General features: G+C 38.0%; 1 protein-coding gene across 14 annotated transcripts in view; it reads right to left on the bottom strand.

The window, feature by feature from the left end:
* Positions 1–24,944, bottom strand: part of LRRFIP2 (LRR binding FLII interacting protein 2) — a 62,672-nt gene that overhangs the window by 32,634 nt on the left and 5,094 nt on the right. For 7 of the 14 annotated variants that reach the window (XM_042044557.1, XM_042044552.1, XM_042044556.1 and 4 more), the window contains exons 2-6: positions 21,089–21,193; positions 9,622–9,708; positions 8,901–8,951; positions 3,676–3,729; positions 2,492–2,557 (exon numbers count right to left, since the gene is read on the bottom strand). In XM_042044557.1, coding sequence (XP_041900491.1) covers positions 2,492–2,557; positions 3,676–3,729; positions 8,901–8,951; positions 9,622–9,708; positions 21,089–21,178 — 348 coding nt within the window. In that variant the 5' untranslated portion in view covers positions 21,179–21,193. Of the gene's footprint in view, positions 1–2,491; positions 2,558–3,675; positions 3,730–8,900; positions 8,952–9,621; positions 9,709–21,088; positions 21,194–21,446; positions 21,470–24,944 lie in introns of those variants that run through there. The other 7 variants (XM_042044561.1, XM_042044563.1, XM_042044562.1 and 4 more) reach the window with 2 other exon arrangements.

Below are 24,944 nucleotides of genomic sequence, written 5' to 3'. Positions count from 1 at the left end.
GATCTTATGCAGCATAATACCACTGAGAATGTGATGCAACCTACTATCACTTCATAAAAATATGAAACAACTTTTTAAAGTAAAGATATAGAAACCAGCTGCTTTTTCTCTGGACTGAAATAACTTTCCATTAGATTAAGTTAAAGTTTCTATGTGGTAATGGAGAATACAAATAGATGCATACACACTTTTTTCCCCCAAGAATGTCCTCCCAGCCTAATCTGTATGTCACTTCACTACTAAGTTTAGAAATAACAACTAAATACTAGAAAGTGCTTACTGCAAGACAGTTGTCTTTTCTCCCTGACAAAATTTATACATGTAGTCTACAGGAAGTGTTAGAATTACAAAACTATTCTAGGTCTGAAAATGTGGTAGTACAAATTTACATACTTTTTAAAATCAATAATTCAAAGTCACTCGTTAATATCATTACACCTTAGAAACAAAGCACATAACCAGTCTTCACTCAAAGACATGCAAAGTATTAAGATACAGGGACCAAATATCTTGCAGATCTATCCTTAGCGTTGTCACACTTAAGTAAAAGAAAATTAAATTAAAATGAAAATCACAGTGTTAAAAAAAATTGCCATTTTTCCAAAGAATGATTAAAAAGACGTACAGGAAAATTACAAGAAAACATACTCCACTAATTATGAACATTTAAGCATGAAGGAATGCCATTTATCCTATCTGAAGTGCCTTCTGAGGCTGGAACACGTAATAAAAATTAATCTTTTTCCCCAACAGCATCCCAATTTATGAAAAGTGAGATAATTTTGGACAGCACTAGGTTATGTGAAATATTTCATGTGATTTTAGTAACAGAATTTTAAGTGTCTCACATGGTAGATTTCATTAAACTGAGTCAGTATTTAGAAGGTTATGTAACAAAAGACTCATCTCCACACATGCAAAGCAGTCTAAAGGATCATCAGCACCCTTGTTGAGCTGTGCAACTCATCATGATGGAATGACTTTCCAGGGCACCTTACAGGCACAGGAAGGTCACTGCCTACAGGGTACAGCACATGAAAGACATTACAGGAGGAAGGGGAAATAGTGTTTTGTGATCAGGGAGGAATTAAAGGTGGGGAAAAGGGATAAACATGTTTTTTCAGAAGGAGCAAGTGTGTGAAAAAGAAGGAACAGTGTGATGAAAGGGCCTGCTGAGTGTAAAGAGAATGGGAGTCTACCAGATTTGGCAACTCTTAAGAATACTAATAAAAACAGCTTTGTAATAATAGTTTAGCCGGTGTCCAATGTTTCTTGTCACTCAGTAACAGCAAAATTTGTGAAGTTTATACTTCTTATTTTCAACTTAAAAAACTTACATTTTCACAGCAAGCTTGTTTTTTTCCAGTTCAGGTATTTTGACTTTAGGCAATGCACAATACAAACTATAAATTAGTATCAACCTAAGCCTACTTGTAACACAACGGAAAAAAGAAAGTAGTTTGAAAATACTACATTATATACTAGTAGCATGCTGGAGCATTGCTCAGTGTAATTTTCAAAATGGAGAGTAATGAGAGGATTGCAAGAAAAATAATTTATTTTTGTCTATTGGCACATCTGAAAATTTCTTCTAGACATTAAATTAACATCAGAAATTCCCCAGTTTTAGATTTTATATTTGCTTATAAGTTAATATATGCCAGATTTAGTTAATATTATTTCATACTGTATTCATATTATCTTAATAGTTCCAATACATCCAATATTAACAATATCTTAAATTGTATTTTAATATTATGGATGTAATTTAGAGACTATGGTCCCTCTCTGCATTACTAAAAGTATCACCTACAGGACCCATAGGACACTGTATCAGTTTTAACCAACTTAACTATTTATTTTTTTAAAACAATTTCTGTCTTTATTACCTCCAATAAGCAACCTTGCCATCAAGAGAATGAAGACAGATCACTCAGGTAATCATTATCATCCCAACACTTAACTTATACCTTTTATAACTAACTATTAACAGCTTAACAGTCTACTAACAAATGTTTAAGTCGCCTAAACTAGGAATACCAAAAATGTACAGAAATACCCATTACTGAAAAAGCAAAATTTCTGTATTTCAGCCTTGTCTGTTCTAAAATCACGACATAAAAGAGAAAAATGTTTTCTGTCGTAACTTTCAACAACATATCTGTACCTATCAAGACTGATGGACAACCTTTTTCCACTTCATTTTCCTTCTCTTTTGGGGACCTTGGGAGAGAGCACTGAAGAGATTAATTCCCTTCACACCTGTAAGTGCTCCGTCTTGAAGATAACTTCACTTAGCACTTTCTTTGAGCTCTCAGATTTGTTATCACAAAGTGCTTGATTACATCAATCATTGCAGGAGTCCCATTAATACCATGTTCTATAAGCACGCTTTCACCAAATTACTGCTTTGGTAAGTAGACACAGAAAATGTTACAGTGTGAACACATCACATCCTAAATAAAAAGCATGCTCATTCCAGGTTACACACCACAAGATCTCTCCTTTTGGAGGTATTTGCTCTGCTCCTGTGAGATGCACTGACATCCAAGGAACTCTTAAGAATGAAATTATAAAAATATATCAAGATATGAAATAAACTTTTAAATTTAATTCTATTAATCTTCATTGAATGACAGAAAATAACTAAGGCAGTCAAAGAAATTCTAAGTAAACCTCCCAAAAATGAGCTTAGCTATCTGCCCAATTCAAACCCTCTTGTTTAGACAATGGCCAATTACTTAATCTCCATCTTGGTGTATTTGCTATGTCAACCAAGACAAGACCAGATCTGAGCAAATCTGTAGCAGCTCACAAGTTTCTAACTGTTGCACATAGCATAGTTTACATGTTTTCTTGAAGTGTTTACTGTTCAAAATTATTTGGTAAAACTACCTGTGTGGCAAATTGCAGAAACACTTAACTCTAGCACTTGCATGACATTACACAAAATTCAGTTAATCAAAGACTACATTTAATTGCCAAGACCTCTTAGCAAGTGACAATCACTTTTTTTAAAAAGTCACACAAAGAAACAGCTCATTCCAACTCCCAAAATAAATAACACCAACCCTTTTATTTTAGCAATTTGTCCCTTTCCTGGCCTATATACCCAGATCAATGACCAACTGATTTCTAGGCAGATCCAAGACCAGGAAAATGTTTACATATCCTCAATAAAACCATTCTTTAGCAATGTATATGGCCTAAAGATGATATAAAAGACCCTATACAATAAATATTTCATTAGCAGTCTTTGGGATACCTTACAACCTTCAGCTAAATTTTTTGCCATTAATGAGTAATATATTCCCACCTTCTCAAAGAAAGAGAACCTTGCATCATACCAAACTCTTCTTCAAATTGTATCTTAAGGTACTGATACCTTTTCTTTCACAAATACTACAGAAACACAGTAATACTCAAAGTGCAAGAAACGGCTGGAAGATTGAAACATATAAAAATAAACTACCTTTTTAACATTTATGGAAATAAAATACCAGATGAACTTAAACATTATATGTGACTTAAAATAATGACTTCAAATACTTAAAAAACTTGGAAGTTTCATCCTTTCCATTAGAAAATGAAACCAGAACCCAAATGTTTTTTTCCTTTGGTTTGGTTTTTAAAAGCTGGGATGAAAAAGAAAAAGTATACAGTTTGAACACAAACCAAATGTGAATGTCGACTGGACTGGTGGGAGTATCTGGCCCTCTCTGCATCTTCCTGAGAAAGAAGAAATGCAGAGTTATTTCATAAGGAAGGGAAAAAAACCTGACATAATATGGGGAAGGCAAAGTGAGCAACATGCTGTTAGCACTTTTAATGCTATGTGTCATTTTGAATAATCCATGCTGTCAAGCAAACTCATTCAAGTCAGAAGAGCTCATTCCAGCTGATTTGGGTGACTGAGGCAAGATATTACACCAGGGGATGCAAATAAGGCAGGTTAATATAATTACTAATCCGTGTTCAGTAGTCTTTCTTACAATTAGCATATTAATGTAGAAAAAAGCACAAAATTGTTTAAATTAAATTAAAAATAGAGAGCTTTACAAAATTACAAGTACATAAGTAAGAAATGTACCATATAATTACTACATTCAGATTTTAAGTAATTTACAAAGTTATTTTAGCCCTAATAGAAATTATTATTCTGTTTTCACATACATACTCCACATTTTCTTCTCTATTAGAGGAACAAAGCTTCTTAAGCAAATTGACCATTTTTAAGTTCTACAGCTAGTTTTAATCTACAGTGACAGTAAAAATAATAAACCCAACTTATAAAATCTGAGTGATGACAACTAGCTACGGCACCTTAATATCTTTTATTCTGTTGAAAGATGAGAGAATGTTCATTTTGGTTCACACAAAGGAATATGTGAGAAGAAGCAAGAGAAAAACCACAATTAATTTAAAATTAAAACATATTTCACATGCCATAAGCATCTCAAATGTTTACAGTATGAAAACATGTTAAGAATAACCTTAATTTTAAAACTGTCCCGTTTGGAGGCTACAACACAGTTCTAAAAGCAGGAATTCTTCCTTAACTTACTTATTTCCTACAATTTTCAATATGTTCAACTATTCTAAAGATTGTAAGCCAGTTATTTATAGAATTAAAGGCTTTGCCTCCAGATCAAAGATGGGTATCTAAAGACTAAAACTAGCTTTCATATTGCTTATGATCACATGGTTATTGTCTACATCTTCACTGGATACATTAATTTGTTTAAAACTATGTTATGACTATTCAATAGGCCTATTTAAAACTCTGCCGGACAATTTCCCGGGCGGGAGGGTAGGTTCATTTCATAACGACATTTTAGTCTTCCTCTCTATACTGTCTGTTTTGAGGTTTAAAATGAATGTTCATGCTATTTAACTTTTCAACACAATATAATTAGATCATTGCCAGTTTTAAATATTCTTTGTATCTCTGGTCTAAATGGACAAGTACCTCTTAGCAACATCTGCAGCAGGCAAGAAGAGAGTTTACTACTTATATAAGATTCCTCTTAATTGGTGGGTTAATAAGTATTTTCCTGACATTCCATCAGAAAATAGCCAGTGTTAAGTGTTCAGCATATTCAGGTCAAAGGATTAAGTACTACAGTACATACTGCAGATAGCTGCTGCTGGTATCTGTCAAGCTTGATTTCTAAAAATTCAAGTTTGAATTATGCATGTTATCCAATACAGAGGTTATGCCTCCCAGTCCAGGAAAGAAGTGCACATCTGTTCAGAAATCTCCTGCAGCAGATGTGCCTCTTAGGACTGCAAAAGGAAGGTGGCATTCAGTTGAGTGGCATTAATTTTGAGTGAGATTCCTCAGAAATACAATCTATGTTCCATGTTTTGGAAACCCTTGATACCAAGCAAAAGAACTTTCAAAGGTACATTCCACCAAGAAATACAGAAACCTATGTTGATCTTGAGAACATGAGAACTAATGTATACACAAATATCAGCTAGCCAAAGAGACAATAAAGAGTCAATACAACTTTGCAAATAAAATTCTAATGACATTCCTAGGATTTTTCAACAGAGATTAACTGTTAGTCATTGTAGTTTTAACTATTTCAAATGATGGCTAGTCTCAGCATGTATTACTTAAATCTTAATGATTCAAAACATTTCCACAGTGAATAGTTTTCTAAAAGCTAGAAAAACCCCTCACATCTCCCATATACCCTTTTAAGAGGCACACGAAATTTGTGAAATGAATCCTCCAAAGAAACATTGCAATCAACTCAGTCTTACTCCAGTGTCTGGTAGAATCACGGAAAATCCTATTCTGGGAGATATTGAAAAATACCTGGGGAACAACTCAGTCATTGGTATGGCTTCATGAGGGGAAACTCCTGCTTGTCGAACCTGATTTTTTTATACAACAGGGTAATCTACCTAGGTGACCTAGGAAAGTCAGTAGATTGTATCCTTTTTGACTTCAGCAAAGCTTTCAATACTGTCTCTCACAGGATCCTTCTGGACAAAGTGGCTTGCACACAGCTGGATAACCGTGTTATATGATTAATGAGCAACTGGCTCACAGGTCAGGCACAAAGGGTTGTAGTGAACGGGATGACATCGGACCAGCATCAGGTCACTGGTGGGGTTCCACAGGCTCATCTTAGGCCCAGGTCTCTTCATAAATTACTTGGACGCAGAACTCTAAGCAATAGTAAGTTTGCCGATGACACCAAAGCGGAGGAGCTTGAGGGCAGGGAGGCCCCACAGCGAGACCTTGGCAAATCAGAGAGATGGGCAAGCACCAACCATATTGTCTTGGTTTGAAAGACAGGTGTCTGCCAAGGAAGGCAGGAACTTCCCTTAGAATGGAAAATATGACCTCCTTCTCTCCAAATTATTGTAACTTTGAAATTACGGGGCTTTCAGGCAAAGATATGGGAAAAGGAGTAACTGTCCTTTACTAGTCTGTATATATGTATAACAAGGCAAACAAACAACAACTATGGCAGCAACAACGAACGAAACCAGAAACCCAGTCCCAGCCTTCTCTCGGCTGTCAGGCCCTTTCCCCTTTGCTGCAGTCACGGCCACAGCCGGCAGGGGCGCTGGTGGCTCCCGGCCGGGCAGGGCAGGTGCGGTGATTCCCCCGCGGCTGCAGGGGGCGCTGTGGCGCGAGCTCAGCCACCTCTCCACACGGGTAATGGCGGCGCAGCCGGCGCCAGAGATTGAAAAGGGGCTTCTTCCTTTGCAAACTCACGGGGGGCAGCCGGTCCAGTGCCCCTCCGGACAGTGAAATGGGCTGTAGCAGGAACCTTGGAGCAGCAAGCTGGAATGGCAGAGGTGAGCACACCCCCCAGGGTGGCAAACAAAATGTAGCAGAAACTCCACAGCCCTAGCAGCAGCCGCGGGGGGTTGGGCAGGCACAGGGTGTCAAGTTAAAAGTCTACCGAAAACCCTGAAGCAGCGGCAGAAAACAGCGGGGCTGGACAGCAGCAGCCAGGCTGCTGCAAGCACGCAGGAGATGCTCCCTCCAGAGGGGGTCAGGGTCCTGGGTTTTCCCCTGTAGCACCCAAGTAGATGGTGTAAGAGACGGTCCGAAAATCCCTCATCTGCCTCATGATCATTGCCGAAGACAGAGACTGAACACAGCAGTCCTGGCCTGGCTGAGGTGGGATTGTCTGCCAAGTGTTGCCTACAGGTGTGCCCACTGGGAACTGGTATGCATTCCTGAGGAAAATTAGTGCAGGTCACAATGGACTGCGCCGTTCTTGCTGCCCAGGCGGGAAGGACTGCGCCGAAGCAGAAAGGAATGACCTGTCCTGTATACCTCTCCGGTACACCTGTCTTGTACGTTTGTCCTGTACCTGCTTCCCAAAGCAACGGACCCCATAACAATGGCTGTACATTTCCCAACCTCTTGGCCAGTTGCCCCTCGCTTCTGAAAAGGACTATAAAGGGACCTTCTAAAATAACCAAGTAGGAGATCTCCCCACGGAAAGAAGACGAATCTATTGGCGGAAGACCACGTGGACTTCGTCTCATCCGTTGGTAGCTATTGCCCCTCTTTTTCCCCCTCTCTACTTTGTTTTTCTCTCTCTCTCTCTCTCTCTTACTCTCTTCTATTGCATTACTGTGTTGTGGGCACTTAATAAAGGTGCACTGTTTTGATTAAAACTGAAATCTCTTGTGTCCTTTTACACTCTGAGATCGATAAACGAACCATCACGACCCCCGCTTGCATTAGCGGATCGTGACAGATGGTGAAGGTCCTTTCCAGTGAGATCAGGTGTTGAAAGGGTCCCAGTTCAATAGCCGCTCTTACAAGCAAAGGCTTACCCATGGTAAAGAGAAGCAGTGCACTATACAACTCCACAGTGGCAGAAAATTCTCCCTGCAGAAGCACCCTGACTGTCTCCTCTCCAATCCTGAGATCGAAGGACAAGCCCAGCCCCTCACCCCCAGGCAAAATTTCACAGTATCTCTGCACTTCCAAAGAGAAAGTCCCCCAGCTAAGAGACTGCAGCCAGCTGCACCCCTTCCCCCCACCTTGGCCACATCCTTTGTCTCTCTCAAGTATCCATGTACCGGTCTCTTAGGCAACAAATGGGAGAAAAATTCCCTAAGAGAAAGAAAAAATCTGAACAAATCCTAACCTCCAACACATATGAAGTTTAACAAAGACAAGTGCTGGATTCTGCACTTGGGATGGGACAACCCTGGATGTACAGACAGACTGGGGAACAAGATGCTGGAGAGCAGCACCACAGAAAGGCACCTGGGGGGTCCTGGTTGACAAAAAGTTGAATGTGAGTCAGCAGTGCCTGCACAGCCAGGAGGGCCAACCATGTCCTGGGTGCATCAGGCACAGCATCAGCAGCCAGGCAAGGGAGGGGCTTGTCCCGCTCTGCTCTGCACTGGTGCAGCCTTATCTCGAGTGCTGTGTGCAGTTTGGGTACCACAATATAAGAAAGATACAGAGCTGTTAGATAACGTCCAAAGAAGGGCAACCAAAATGGTGAAGGGGCTGGAGAGGAAGCTGAACAAGGAGTGGCTGAGGTCACCCTGTCTGTTCAGCCTGGAGGAGACTGAGGGGAGTCCTCACTGTGGTACTGAACATCCTTATAAAGGGAAGTGGCGAGGCAGGGATTATCTCTTCTGTGGTAACCACTGAGAGGACCCAAGGGAACAGTGAGTCAGGGGAGGGTTAGACTATATATAGTTGAACTATATATAGTTGAACCACATACATATATCGTTTATGTCTGTGTGTGTATATATATATATGGTTATGCATAGTTATACATAATTAGACACTTTGAAATGACACACAGCAAATCATTAGTAAATTAACTTCCTCCAAAATCCTATATTAGTTCTCTGAGTGGCAAAAACATGCACAACACGTGATTTTAGCCTACCATCCATTTCTGGACATGAGCCCATTTTCTATCATATGAATGCTGAGAAAACTACAGAACGTAAAAAGAAAACCAAACAAACCATTTACCATTTAAATTATAGTCACCACACAAGACTGGATTTCTAAATTGAAAACTCAGAAAAATCTACATTAATTGCCATGTAATCTTCAGAATAATAGCAATTTTGAACTCCAGCAGTTCAAAAACTGAAACTGCAGCACAATGAGAACCATATAAAATTGGGGCAAAGAATGTTTTGCATATTTCACTTACTACCACAGAAGAAAACCCCACCACAACCAAGTATCAACATTACATGCATTTGAGTGTAATCATGATAAATAGTAAATTCTCAATGTTTTACATGCAATGTCAAAACCTGAATTAAATGCAACAACCAAGCAATAACCATACTGCTGAAAACCTAGTTTCTAGGATTTTTTTTTCTCAAGAAATGCAAACTTTTTTTAGGAGAAACGTGTGGAGCAAAACGCAACTGTAAGTGTAAATATTACCCCATTTTAATCATTTTTTTAAAATAAAGATCTTGACAATAGGTATTTACTGTGAATACTTTCAGTATAATCCAATCCTAATGCTGAAAATACTCACACAAAACTGAATTACACTGAAAGGCAAAATCTTAAGCAAATGCAGATATAAAATACATTATGAATTTTTGTAAAGGTTTGCAATAATTCCTGATGAGTTACACTACCTCTTTTTGCTGTCGCTCCAGCTCTCTCATACGTATATCTCTTGCTTCTGCTCGAGCTGCCCGTTTTGCTGCAAGTCTGGCTTCTGCCTACAAGCAGATGGAAAATAATTAAAGTTAAAGAAAAGTTTTTTGAATAATGGTTTGAGTACTCAGTTTCTTCACAAGTATACATTAAGATTCTAACATCATAATACAGAATAAAGAAATCAGAGTTCTCACAAAAAAATTTCAAAAAGAATATGTACCTAACTCTTTAAAGACAGCATTGCTAGTCAAAAGAATTATATGTTCATTTTAAAAGTCATAGAATGGCTTGGGTATGAAGGGACCTTAAATATCATCTAGTTCCAATGCCCAGATCAGGTGCCATCAACTAAACCAGGTCACTTAGCGCCCCATCCAACCTGGTATTGAACAATTCCAGGGATGGGACATCCACAACTTCTCCGGCCAACCTGTTCCCGTGCCTCATCACTCCCCTAGTAAGCATTTCCTCATAACATCTAATCTAAACCTACTCTCTTTTAGTTTAAAACCATATATTCCCTGATGTCCTAATGCTATCTGCCTGTGTAAAAAAAGTCACTCTTTTTATAAGTCCCCTTCAGGTACTGGAAGGTCACAGTGAGGTCTCCCCAAAGCCATCTCCTCTCCAGGCTGAACAACCCCAGCTCTCTCAGCCTGTCTTCCTAGGTGAGATGCTTCAGTCCTCTGAGCATCTTTGTGGCCATCACCAAGTTCTTTTTCCAGTCTGGACTCACATGTGAGATTGCCCCAACTGATGTTGTACTTTGACTTGTTGAACTTAAAGAGGTTCTCATGAGCCCAAGTTTGTCCAGGTGGCCCTGGATGGCATCCCATCCTTCTGTTGTGCCAGCTGCACCACTCAGCTTCATGGATCTGCAAACTTGTTGAGGGTGCACTCGATCCCACTGATGTGTCATTGATAAAGGTATTAAAGAGCCCTGGTACCAAGATGGACCCCTGAGGGACACAACTCATCACCAGCCTCCACCTGGACATAAGAGCATTGACCACAACTCTGGCTGCATCCATCCAGCCAATTCCTTATCCACTGAATAGTCCGTCCATCAGATCCATGTCTCTTCAATTTGGACATACGGATTCTGTGAAGGACCTTGTCAAAAGCCCTATAGAAGTTTAGGTAGATGACATCTGTTAGTCTTTCCTTGTAAACTGCTGCTGTCACTCTGTCATAGAAGGCCACTGGATTGTTATTGGTGAAGCTTTGCTGGGATGTCTCAGATCATCTTCATTGAAACAATGCCTCAACATTGTTTCTATAAGGATCTGCTCCACAGTTGTCCCAGGCAAAGAGGTGAGGCTCACCAGTCTGTAGTTCCCTGGGTCTTCTTTTCTACTGTCTTTTAAGTATAGAAGTGATGTTTCCCTTCTTCCAGTCACTGGTGACTTTGTTCAACCAACATGACTTTTGAAATAAAATGGAGAGTGGCTTGGCAAGATCAGCCACCTCCCTCAGGACCGTGGGATGCATGTCTGAACTGAGTGCAGAAATATTACTATCGCTACAACTTGAAAACTAATATCTTGTGGACTTGAAAAGGACTTTGCCTATGCATAGTATTTGAACAGACATGTACACAACTGAAGAATCTTTGGCTACAAAAAGACATTAAAACCAAAAAAAAAAAGAATCAGAGATACTGAACCACTACCGTCCATGCCATATTTAAAGTTTTGCTGCAATTTGGAATTATTTCAAAAAGCAAACATCATTCATTGAGAATACTTCAAATAGGAATCAAAATCAAATTGATTATTGAACAAAATACAACAACAAAAAAATATTATCATTTCTCAAAAACTACCTTCAACACTATCACCCCAAAGGGACTTCCCTACCTTTCCATTCAAACCCTTATACTCCCAACACCTTCTTTGGACACAGCTCCAGCACTCAGGACCTGCTGTAAGACAATTTAACTAACTACCATAGCAGAAAGTTAAGAGCAGCAAAAACCCAGTAGTTTTCTGAGTTTTCTGTGTGTTACTGAAATGAATGGGCTTGTACAAGGACCTTAACAGACCAAGCAAAAGGTATGAGCAGGACAAACAGTAGCAAGACCTTCCCCCTTTCAGTAGCAAAAAGCTTATTTCTGCACTGCTTGTGAAACCTGGTTATTGGTGGATAGAACTGAATATTCTCCACCTTCTATCCAGCCTCAACAAAAAGAGAAAGTGTCTTTCAGACTCTAAATGCTACCTCACATTTAAGCAGCTAATTACATGAAGGAATAAATTTTGCCATAAATCTCATGTTTGAGGAAAGCACAATATCAGTTGTTTCATGTTTGAATAATGAGTTGACAAAAATTCTCTCAAATTCTTTAAATATTAAACCATTGAAGACAGGTCTTCCACCAAAGATTCCAGTTGTCTACGCAATGTTAATTAAAAGCTTTTGAGAAACAGCAGTAGCCAAAAATTCAGAACTCCTAACAACCAAAACAATTATAGAAGTTCCTAAAACTCCAATGGATTTTTGCTTTTGATTAAGGATAGGGTTTTTCCTGCTTTTGCCACTGGCACAGCAAAGATTTGTGTAAAACACTGGAAGCCTATAAAACTATTTTACTGTGCTTCAGGAAAACAGAACAGGTATATAACTTGGAAGTTTAACTTCAAATTACGATTAAACTACAGACACAAAAATATCTTATCAAATAATGACAAGACAGAAGGCAGACTCACTACAGCTTTATTACTAAAAATAGTTTGTCTTAACTCCAAATGACTCATGAAGACTGTTTTTTCTGTATTTTGCATACTCAGATAAAACAATTCCAAGGCTGTGTCAACACTCCTGACTGCCATAATATAATCTATTTTCAGAGCAGCATAAAGCTACTCTTCTTCCTACCTGATGACAGCACACAAGTAAAGCAAGGAAATTGCCATGCAACAGGAAGTACTTCCATTTGTAGGCCATTATCGCTGTCGCATATAAACTGTAACATAGACAGGTATGCAGCACAGAAAGAAAAAGGACTCGAAGAGCTGAAATGTTTGGGTTTAGTTTTGTCTATAAAACAGCAGATATATGCATTTGGCCTTCAGGTTCTGGCAAGGCTTTACTGTTAAAGATAGAAAGTTAATTGGTTTACTGATTCATGCTAAAAATCAATTCATATTTCACCACTCTCTCCTAGTCCTACAGCCAGAGATCTAACTTTAAATTCCTACAGTACAAGGGAAGCTCCATGTCTTCTAATTTACTATACCCTTGATAAAACACAAGTGACTTTTACAAACGTTTGTCATAAAATGGGTGCCTGAAATTGAAGAAAAAGAAAATCTTTTTACAGAATTTTTTGGGAAGAAATGGTTTCATATTACATTGATTTTTAACCTGAGCAACTGGATTCCTTTAAAAAGCACACAATCTCAAAAAACACAAAAAACTTGGCAAGTTAACTAAAAGGGCAGTTCTCAGGCTTCCTTCACCATACTTTAGAGCAAGAAACAAATCACAGTACCACTTGAAAGGCCATCATACCCAGTAATTCTTTATTCTCAGCAGATCTGTTAGAGCACAGGCTTTATGCTATTGATACAGCACTAACATAAGTCTTCTTAGCTATGTCATTGAAATTCAAAATTAACAATAATAGAAAAACAACCATAATTCAAAAGGACATAGTTTTCTTCCTGGGTGTTGCTATTCACTCTGTCGTCTTACTGAAAAAAGCCCATAGAAGTTGTGAAACAAATAATCACCAACAAATCCTTCACAAATAAATTTCATCAGCTACATTGAAATAAAGTCTTTAAATATCTACTAAGGAAAATGTAGAGCCACAATAGCTTTGGATAAAGAACTGTTTGGACTATAGAAGCAGCACAGAAACACTAGACTACTAGTTTTTATTTTTTTGAATAAACCAGCAAAAGTACAGGTAGTCATGTTACCACGCTTTTCAATTCAACTAGTATTTGACTCAAGAGGGCATACCAAATACAGCACTTCTGTGCTCATAGTAGCTTGGGAGTCAATACAGATTGCTTTCTACAGCCTGCATTAAACGAAGTCCAGTCTTAGAAGAGTAAAGACTGGCCACTACCGCCCTGATTTCAGTTTCACTCGCGTGCTGGTTTAACAAAACTTGGTTTGTGGGGGCAGGAGAACTCAAAACTTCTGTGTCCGGCGCAGAGCCAATTGCTGAAAGCTCTGACAATGGGCAGGTTACTAGACCAATTAGACAAACTGGTAACGCCTCTGTGATGACATATTTAAGAAAGAAGAAACTGGGAAAAGTTCTTTTTCTTGCTTCCCTGCAAGGGGTGGCGGGAGGCAGGCCCCTTCCTGGAAAAGGGCTGCTGGGACCTCCCAGCGCAGCGGCCGGGACCATGCCACTGGGAGGGACCATCCCAGCGCCCCCTCCTGAGGCCGGCGCGGCCCGTGTGGAACCAGGCAGAAACACCACGCAGCCGGCAGCGAGAGACATGGCGAGTATTTCCCCAATGCAGAGCCCGGACAAGATCCGCTTCTCAACTGCAACTTACAGACACCAATTTTCTTCCAAGTCAGAGAAAAAGGGAAAGTGAGGTCACGTGAGGAAGGCCAACATGGCAACACTGAAGTCGGTGGGGAAGGGAGAGAGAGGAGGCGCTTCAGGCACCGGAGCTGAGATTCTCCTGCAAGCGCTGGTGAGGACTGTAATACAGCAGCTTCCCTATAATTCATGAAGTGCACGGGAAGGGGTGTAGAGATCCACGCGCAGCCCATGAGGAGTGCTCATGCTGGAGTGCGTAGATGCTGAGAGACTGTGATCTAATAAAGAACTTGAACAGAGAGAGATGATCCTTACTTTTAGAGACAGAAGAAGAGAGCCTTTGCTTCCAAACTGGAACAGCTTATCCTTAAAAGACTAAACCCCATGAACTACTATGACCCACGCTAGGCAGTTGTCAGAAGACTGCATGACCCATGAGAGGGATTTTCACATTGCAGCAGGTTCAGGGAGGCTGTTGCTTGTGAAGGTTGAAACCACACTAGAAAAGTTCACTGAGAACTAGCTCCTGTGGGAAGGATCCTACAGCACAGCAGAGGAAACTTTTCCTTAAACATAAAAAAAGACTCTTAAGAAATGAAATACTGATCAAAACCCCATGTTTGTTTTCCTTATGCAGGTGGTGGAAAGAGGAAGGGACTGGGGAAGAAAGGTGTTCTGAAAGTTTGCTTTAGTTCTTATTATCCTTTTAATTCTGTCAATTATAAATCTTCTTTATACTGTTTTAAGTTTGGAACCTGTTTTGCCTTAAAGTGTTTCTCCCCTAATCCTTAACTCACGAAAATTTCCCCCTCCTCTGCTCAGCTATAACAGAGGAAAATAAGTGAATAGTTTTTTCATGGGTGCCTGGCATAGCCAGTGTCAAACCCTGACAACTGGTCATTATTCTCTACATAGCCTTTAGACCAGACACGTTAATAAAATGTATTATGATAAAGATCCATTGTAATATTATTTAATTGAAGTACAGTTTATTAAAAAGTGATATAACATACTGAGTTTCTGTTTTTCTGAAATAAAAATTCAACTGTGTATTGTCCAAGGTCTAGCAACTCTCACACTATTTCAGAAGCTTCCTAATGGAACTTCTGACTGATAAAAAGAAATGGGATAGCTGAATTTTCTTGAAGACTAACTGCAAATAAGATGAGGTATTTAAACCTGGTACACTTACACTGGTGGCTTAAATAATTCAGCATGGAATTTTTTCAGAGAATTTATCAAAAAGGACATAGAAGACTACAGAGGAAATCTTTGTAACAGAAGAAATTGCATAGAAAAAACAAGGAAGAGGCCCTCAAGACTTTGCTTGGGCATGAATAAAGGACTAGTTAATAAATGATTAATTTATAACTAAATCTGCAAATTCTCTTTTGTATATGAACACACTCATACTACTCATATTTACGTTCTACTGTAATGACAAATATGTGTTTTTAAACCAATACTGTACTTCTTTGGGTATTAGCTCTCGTCTAGGTAACAAAACAAAGCAATCTGTTCACCACTGAGTTCTGGAATTCCTCATTTCAAAATAGGGACCGAAATTTTTTTTTTTTGTTCATGTAATGGAAGTGTTTCCTTGTACCTGCGTAACAAGCATTTCATTCTAGAAGATGGTTATCCTGGCTGTTTTCAAGCAGTTAAGCAGTACCTTACTGCAGTATTCACTTCGGTTTATTTTATTGCATATGTGTAAATATAGAGGTAGCAAGACAATGTTCTCCTTCCAGGAGGTGACGCAGTCAGTTTTCTGATTCTCACCTAAAAACCAATTGTTATAAGCTGTTTACAGTCATTTAGAAAGCCATCTCTGCTTCTTCAATTTTTTCACCTTTGTTTTTAAACATATTCTACCACAATCTTTTGAATTATCTCAACTTTCAAGGATAACATGTAGTTCTTCAGATAAAGGCATTTTTGGCAAGAATGAAAGAAGAAAAGAAAGAAGATGAGACTTTAATGTGAATGCCTTTGTAAAGATTCAGTCTGGAGTCTCTCCTTTCTGATGAATTTTTCTTAGTCTCTCCATAGCAATGACCATGTTTTTTCCTAGGTAAGCAGCATGATATTAACACAGAATTGATATGGTAGAAGCTTCCCTTCATGTTGATCAAGGAGAAGCATAACTTCTATCTCCATAGTGTAGGTAGGCATCTTTTTCTTTCCCTTGCCTGCAAGAAGGAACTCACTAGAAAGCAACAGTATTTCATTTCTAATTTTTATACTCTGGAGAAGGTGATTCATTAATTGGCTCACATTCAGCATAAAAGCTTCATAAGATTAAAATATAGGCTATTCTAAAATGTTATTCACCTCTGAAAAAATGAGAATTATTTTGTCATCATGGGCTGATGTATACCTGTAACATATAACTCGCTTCTCTCTCTGCCAAGGGATATGCAGTCCTGCAATTTCCAACACAGGAGGCCCGGTTAAGGAGCATTTTACTTCTTCTACCAGACGGCAGTGGTGAGGGCACCGACTGTCCCTGCTGCAGTACCCGCTGCTCCCTGTCTGCCATGGGTGCGAGGCATGGCACTAGGACACCCTGCCAGCTCTGGCTAAGCATCAGGGTGAGCATTTTAAAAATGTTCACCGTAATTCTTAATAGATAACGACATATAGCAACTTAAACTTTATTTCATCTTCTCATTAAGCAAACAAAGGATTCTGTACCCATGGCAGGGGGGTGGGAACTAGATGATCTGTAAGGTCCCTTCCAATCCAAACCATTCTATGATTCCTTCTGCAGCTCATTTCTTCTGTATTCTCATTTCCATGCTTTTTGCCCTTATCTCCATACTGTCTCATGAAATCAAGGCAACATCATTTACATGCCAAAAGTATTTCTTATGGCTCCTCAGAAATATCTTTTCTGCTTACTTCTGAAGTCTCTGCCCCAGTTGCCTACAAAGCAAAGACTATGAACAACAAAACCTTTAGTTTTAACATGACTTAAAGGTTTAAGAGTCTCTATTTCTGGTATCTCATTCTTTTTCTATTTATTGTACAGATTCATATATATTATAAAATCTCTAGAATATTTTACATTGTATAAAATATCTTTAACCACTATTAAAAACAAAACCAAACAAGACTTTGAATTAATAATAAAGTAGAAATAGCCAATTGAAAAATATTTAGTGATCTCTTACTAAAACAAATTAAAAAATCACCTAGCACCTACAAAGACAATATCCATGAAGATGGAATTCTTTGGGGCTTTGCTTGTTTCTTAACAGAAGCTGAACCTACATGAAGAGAAAAAAACATGTACTAAACTTTAAATAGATTCATATGACAAAAACTATGTTGTTAACTGTTTCTAAATTCATGATAGAGCCCTCAAACATTTAAAAATACTCAACTCTTAGCTTTTTCTACCATGGTAATTCAGTAACATTACATCTTTACCAAAGTAAGAACAGTTGCACTCTATTCAAGGTTGAGCAACTACAGAGTGAATTTTAAATCAAAATGAATCTTTATTCTCTCCCATAAGAAAACACCTTACGAGTTTTCCATGCTCTTGCTATACAGTGAAAATAGTAGTGAGAACAGTTCCTGAAAAAAAACCAAACACCGAACCAAAACACAGAGATAAGATTCTACAAGGCAGAAATCCAGTGCAATCTGTTGCAATAATTGTCCACAAGCTCTAGTTCTGTGTCATCTAGTAACACAGCCCTGAAGAATGGAAGAGTTGCTGATGGAAACATCCAAAAAAAGGCTATAGGTAAATCCTGATTGTGCCTTCAAACTGCTGTTTAGCAGGTTGAAGATGGTAAGATGACACATCAGACACTTCTCATTCTCTGCCATGATATTGTATCTGAGCATGAACCACAGGCAATGCAAGAACACAGAAGTGACTAAAACCTCTGTTCTTGCATAATCAGACTGGTTTTGGAAAAAGAGGTCTCACATAATCGTAAGAAATGCCTGGTGATGACAGGTTACTGCTAAATATTTTAAATGAGCACAATTTGTCTGCAAACTACAAAGACAAGTGAAGCAGTGATGCACAACTCAGCCGAAGATATTCCATCCACAAAAGAATTTAATAAGCAGAGAATCCCCACAAAAAACCCATATGGAAAACATCTTGAGATTGTATCAGCTGCATTCCATGTAGACTCTGAACACAACCTTGAGAATATAAACCTTAATTTTCTTTTATCTAGTTATGTGGGAATCCTTTTTGCTTAACAAATGAGAATATAATGTCGTCAGGAACCTGAAGTTACACGAGACAATCATCACCTGTACTTCGGGAAGCTCGAACTTCACACAAGACATATGAAACTGTCTTCTACACCAGATGACTTAGTCTTTGTCAATATGAGAAAGCTAACAGTAACCAAAAGGTCACACAAAGGAACTCTCTCTGTTTTCAGGAGATAGGCTTTTTTTTTTTTCTTTTAAGAGATAAGCTGACTTCAAATTAACCTTGCTATAATTAGAATACACTCACCACTACTCCATTTTAATGTAGTTGGGTGCTTTTACACCCAGAGTTTCTTTATTTCCTTGCAGGGAACACTGGGACAATATATTCTACACCTGCTCCTGCAGCTTTTGAAAAAAGCATGATTAACTGTTGTACCAAGACAAGACTGCCAAACTGATCAACTTTGAGTAATCTCACTTCAGACATTGTGTAATAGGGAGAGTGCATTGCTTCCAGGAAAGGATGCACAGATAGGTCCCTGTCCCTGGATGTGTACATCACGTTTATTCTTCCTCAGTTCCAGTGAGCAAGGAAATTCAATGCCAGGAAAAATAATACACCATAGTATAAAAAGTAGATCCCAAAGAAAGAGGTTTAATAACTCAAAAGTTCTTGGAGTAAGGCAGAAATTCATTCCAGTGTTGATGTTTTAACATATTTGTGTGTAACAGAGATGTTGTAAAAATGCTTGTCTCAATGCATAGCCCCACACCAACGAAAAGATGTGAAAGAGCTCTCTACTTAACAAAAGTACAAAAAATAAAGGGGAGGGGACAGCCAACAGAAGAAGGTTTTCTGATGCAGAGGAAAGATGGAAAAAAATGAAAGAAATGTCGAAGAGGAAGCAGTATGACCAAACACCTCAGATCCTACAACAGTGTCCTTGTCTTCCATTAAATATTTTCATATAAAATGACATCAGATTCAACCAGTGCAGAAAAATGACTATATGGAAATGAACTCAGTGGATCAGTGCCAAAGAACTCTTTAAACCAATTTCCTAGAAAGCAATGTTTACTGGTACTAAAAGGAATATACCTTTTTTTTTTTTTTATGCATGCCACAGAACAAGGAAATCGCAATTTTGTCAAACTTAAAAGTGGTAGAAAGGAATAAGAATAGCAGTTTCTGAAATCTGAACTTTTAGAGAAAAACCATCCTGAAATGTCATACACTACATTAGAGTCACTTTACTGGAGTTCTTTGTATTACAAATTCTGATACTTCCTAGTGCAATTTTGTGACTGCTCTGAATCCCAGAGCACTTTTATGCAGTTTCACCATGCAGATCATCCTGAATACAGCCTTTTGTTTCCACATATTCTGTTTACCATCTCTTAATACCTAGAACACCTTTAGGAAGATTTTCCACAGAAGACATGCGGATTACAGGACTCCATTTAATTCTAGTAAGTAATGTCTTCTAAAAAGATGTGATGTAAGAGAACAAAGCCCAACAGTAAATTTAAGTAAGATAATATGTATTACATCTTGCTATTGAGATCCTTTTCTAGGTTAAACAACAAGTTGATGTTATGTACTGGAAGCATGCAAATACTCAAAGAAATTTAAGGCCATATTCTTTCTTTTTCATTCACTGTTTTCCCCAAAAAATGAGAGATGGAACTTGATGAGTGAGATCATACATGATCCAGAGTGCCACACAGAACTTGGCTGATAGGGTGAGACCTTCCATTAGAACTAGAACATGACTGTGAACATGACTTTCTGAAAAGATACCAACTAAACTTTTTTTTTAACTGACAAAGCGTATCTTTTACCTACAGTCTATGATAGATACATTTGAAAATGCCTAAGGAAACTTTCTCTTCAGAGACCTATCACCTACCTATTTTGTCTTACGTACACACATATAGACAACTATTTACATTACAAAGCCAGTTAGAATCTGCATTTTGCACTCATTTATGTCAACTAGGGAGAGCAGCTTTGTAGATAATATAGCCCCAAAGGACCTAGATCCATTTGTATACAAACAGTATTGAGGCTTTTGCTCCCTAGTCACAGCATTTCCACCTAGAAAAACTCTGGTCCAAACAGACATCTCTAAGACTTTAAATTCCAACTGCCTTTTTCCTATATCCAGTGGAACGAAATTCCCCTTCGTATCAACTTCTTGTGAATTGCACTTTTTGCTGGTTATCTCCAGCCCTGGTTTTTTCAGGTGGTGAAATTCCTGGAATAGTGTACATATTAGGCTTAGTTGGAAAGAAATGTGACTTCTCACATTTGAAATAGAATCTACTACAAATATATTTTAATAACAACTACTACACATTCAACACTAAGACACTATACTTATCATCTTATGAATACCACACACTGTAATAGGGTAAATGTGTATAATTTTTAGTTTTACACTTGAGATAGCATCTGGATTTTTCATTTATCTTTAAGCATGTAAGTATCTGTAGAAATAGCTGCTACACTTAAAGTGTGATTCTGTGAAGTTATACTAGTCATACAATTAATATCTCACTATGTCAACATTTCAGTAAATGTAATTTTTTGATCAATAACTCTCTTAGCTTTTATTAATTGTCATATTTATGGCTAATTACACTTTTTTATGCACATCTTAAAAAAATTAACTCTTCCTGGATAACGAGATTGCTTTCATCCCTATTTCTGAATTTAAGACACTTTAAAATTAGCAAACCTCTCTGGCAATGTTGCTCAGAGCTTCATCTTCTGCAGAAAACCTGTCTTTCACTGGAGTTCTCTTCCGTCCTGATCCAGGAGTTCCCATTTTTATTCTCTGAATCTGTATTTGAAAACACAGACAGGAAAAAGTTCAGTTTTAAATCAGATCTGGAATTAAAAACAATCAACCAATCTACACTCCAAAATGCCCTAATTTTTCCAATCTTTAGCTACATAATATTCAAGAAACCTACACGCAATTGGCACGTAATGGTACAAAACTATCACAAAAGCTTGTGGCAGCTTTACAAAACGCCACTGCACCCTACAGAGTGCACATTTTTCTACTGAACAGAACCCATCAGTTTACTTACAGCTTCAAAGTCAGGCACAACTGTAAACTGCTCCTGGCTCAAAAAGGATACCTCTGTAGTCTGAATTTACACAATTCCTACGAAGAGATATCCTTTAAAGTTATGGATGTGAAAAAAAACCCCTATAGACAACAAAGTGTTCAAGAATTAAATTTACATGATCATTAGAGTTCTCCCCAAAACAGAAAAGACTCAGCGGACAAACTTTACTAAGCATCCAAGCAGGTAGATGTGGCTTATTTACATTTTAACGCAGCTGTTCTCATGCAGTTGCAACAACTGCTATTTTCTAAACAAGAAGGTTTATAATAGAAATAATAGACATCTATTACTATAGATGAATACTATAGTAGAAATAAAGACTATAATAGAAATACTATAATAGAAATAAAGACATCTTTATGCAAAAACCTCAGTCTTTTGCCGAACAAGATTCTCAAATTGGAAAGTGAAGAGAGAAACATACTACCATCGTATCCCCAGAATATGTAAGATACCCTCTTACTTTTCTTCCAGAAACCTCTTATGAATTGCAAGCATATAAAAATGACCAACAAAACAAAACACAACCCATATAGCCACAATCGGAAAAATGTTACACTCCCCTCCCCTGCCAAAACCCCACAACTATATTTGGTTTTTTTCAAACATCCTAAAGAAATCCTACTTCCAGATGTCCAGGTCCTCCCAAATGTCAGACTAGAATCTGGCGGTAGTCTAGCTATTTGACAAGGTAAGTATCCTACACAGGGTTTGAGAAAACACCTTAGTTAGAATAAAAATTTCTATTTGCAGGAAGAAGAGATCTAAAAGGTAACTAGTATTGGCTATCCTTCTGAAACTGAACTGGCACAAGAACTACCCCTCTTACTGGATCTAACTAGCGAAGACTCAGTAATTGATTATAGTTTAATTGGAGGGGAAGGAGGAAAAAAATCCCGAAGTGACAGGAGTATTTTTGTACAAGCAGAGCTTTTACTTTATTACTTTTATGCAGCGATCACAAAGTCAAAATATATTGGGGTATTTTCTGGCACTCAAAGACACCAAGTAGCATCACAGGACTTTTTTTTTCTCTTATATTTTAGCTTCTACACCTTTTCACCCCCCTTCCCTTAATAACTTTATACCACTAGTCCTTTCTTTTCCTTGCAAGCAAGAAGATTTTTACTGTGTTTCAAATTTTACAGGTATTCTACTATTCTTCATGTGCTCAGTATTGTCACTGCTAATCCATTTGGTAAGAGTCTGTATTTTTAGTCTTAAAAACAAGCAAGCAAACTTATATCTTGTACTCAGGCAAATTTAGATAAATATATGCAAAAACAGTTTGGAGATCTCCGTGGCGGAAGTTTAAGCTCAGAACTAGAGGTTGCCGTCCACATTCTGAATGTCTCAAAAAATCTGTACCTTTTGTCAGCAATTCTTATTGGCTGAATTCAAATATTAAAAGCAGATAGGGCCCAAACTAGAAGTTACATGAACACAAAATAATACTCCCCCTGCTACAGAAGGCTTTAACGTTATACACTAGCCACAAGAAAAATCATGAAATGTTTATTACAATAAATGGGTTCATGTAAGAACAGAAATCCAGTCTATCTACTGAAAGTCACTAGCATGAAATTATTTTAATTGGCACATTAAAGGCCATATTTCTTTAAAAAGTATTTACCACAGAAGTAAAAACTGAAGAATAACTGCACATACCATAGACTTGAACTGCAATTGTTGACATCCTTTAAACAACATACCATTTCTAATAGCCAACAAACTTTTGGTCTGTTAACTCAGTGAAATGCTCTTAGCTGGCAGACTGATTTGCAGAATGTAATGGGTTATATAGCTAATTTTAGTATAGCTATGTTCAGTTTAACAGGAAGTACTAATTTACAGAGTATAATTTCATAAAAATTAGGTGTTGATGCTTTACATGAGGAAAACACACTTCATCTCAGTCACTGTGGAGGAAGGCAAGTATGGCATCCCTGCCAGCCATCTGCCATGCTTCTCACCTAGAATGAGCACAGAACTCCTCACTGAGCCCAAACACAAGAGGGAGCAGGACAGATTACCCATAAGGTATACAGAAACGTTGCCTTTGCCTACAAGGAGGAATTAAGAAAGTCAAAGCTCAGCTGAAACTAAAACTAGCAAAGGCTGATAAAGACAAAGAGAAAGGCTACTCTAAGGACATCAGGAACACAAGAAAGACTAAGAAAACTGTAGGGCCACTGTTTAGTGACACGGGTGACAGGCAGAATAGTCTGGATAATAACAAATGTGAAGAAGGAAATCTTTATGTGTGGGAATCAAATAAGCAAAACTGTCTGACAGGATACGGGCCCCAAACTGGTCACGTTGAAGAGCAAGAGGATCACCAGCTACATTCAACAGAAACTAGGAGATTAGTCAGAAGTATTTGTTTGAAGTAAAGGAGTCCTCTTGAAAATAAAACCAAAATCAAACTGAAAGTCTATACCAGCAGCAGAGACCTTAGAGGGGTAACAGCATCAGTCAAAACCTGGTTTGGTGTGAGGAATCACCCCACTGACTGCATGGTAATATCTGTCCAGGCAAACAATACAGCATTCCTCCCAGTGGATGCAAGATGCTGCATTCCAGCTAGCAGGTGGTCAGTACAGGGAGGGTCAGTACACACCTTAAGTATGTGAATGTGAGCTTGTTGGGTATGCTCTCACTGCATTAGGGCACATGCATTAGCACATAGCACAACACACATTAGAGAACAACAGAGGTACACACAAATCTAGAGCATCCACATCTCCAGCAGAAATCATGTGCAAATAGGGGACCTTAGAGTTGAAGAACAGAACAGTTAAACACCAGCCTAGAGAGGCTGTGAAATGTCCATCCCTGAAGACGGTGAAAACTTAATTAGACAAGGCTCTGAAAAACCTCTTCTAACTGAGAATACTTTGGGCAAAGGATGACCTCCAAAGAATTCTTCCAAAAGAAAATATATGATTCTATACTTATTATTGCTCTCAACTTTGAAACTAAACCTCAATATAAGCTTTCTTTAATTAAATGTTTTAATATTTCTTCAAGGGTCTTGTCACAATTTCTTCCATTCCATTTAACTTTTAATTAGGCTGATGTATATCAGAGTATTTAATTTCTTGTTATAAAGTTCGGTACTACAGAAGCCTAGACATACTGTAATATGCTAATTAGTCTAATACTATAAATATCATTATGCCACTTCTCGGGAAAATATAAGATGCCAATACTTGACATGCATGCAGAAATACTTCTGAGATGTTTCACTTCAGTAACTTTCTGATTACACAAAAAGTTATTGTGCTGCATGGGATAAAGAATTTTGCTGCTGCATGGGATAAAGAATTTAATACACGCTGTAACATTAGACTTTTCATTAAAAATAACTAAAGAGAACACCAAAACACAACCAAAGAACAGTTTGCTATTGTCTTTTATAGTTTAGAAAGTTTAATACAAAAGGAAAGAACATTA

This window comes from Corvus kubaryi, unplaced genomic scaffold (genome assembly GCF_017639235.1).
Source record: "Corvus kubaryi isolate FWS band 111438036 unplaced genomic scaffold, C.kubaryi_AGA036_p1.0 37398, whole genome shotgun sequence".
NCBI classification, from domain to species: Eukaryota; Metazoa; Chordata; class Aves; order Passeriformes; family Corvidae; genus Corvus; species Corvus kubaryi.
The sequence above is the reverse complement of the archived record's forward strand: the minus strand, read 5'-3'. Positions and strand labels throughout refer to the sequence as shown.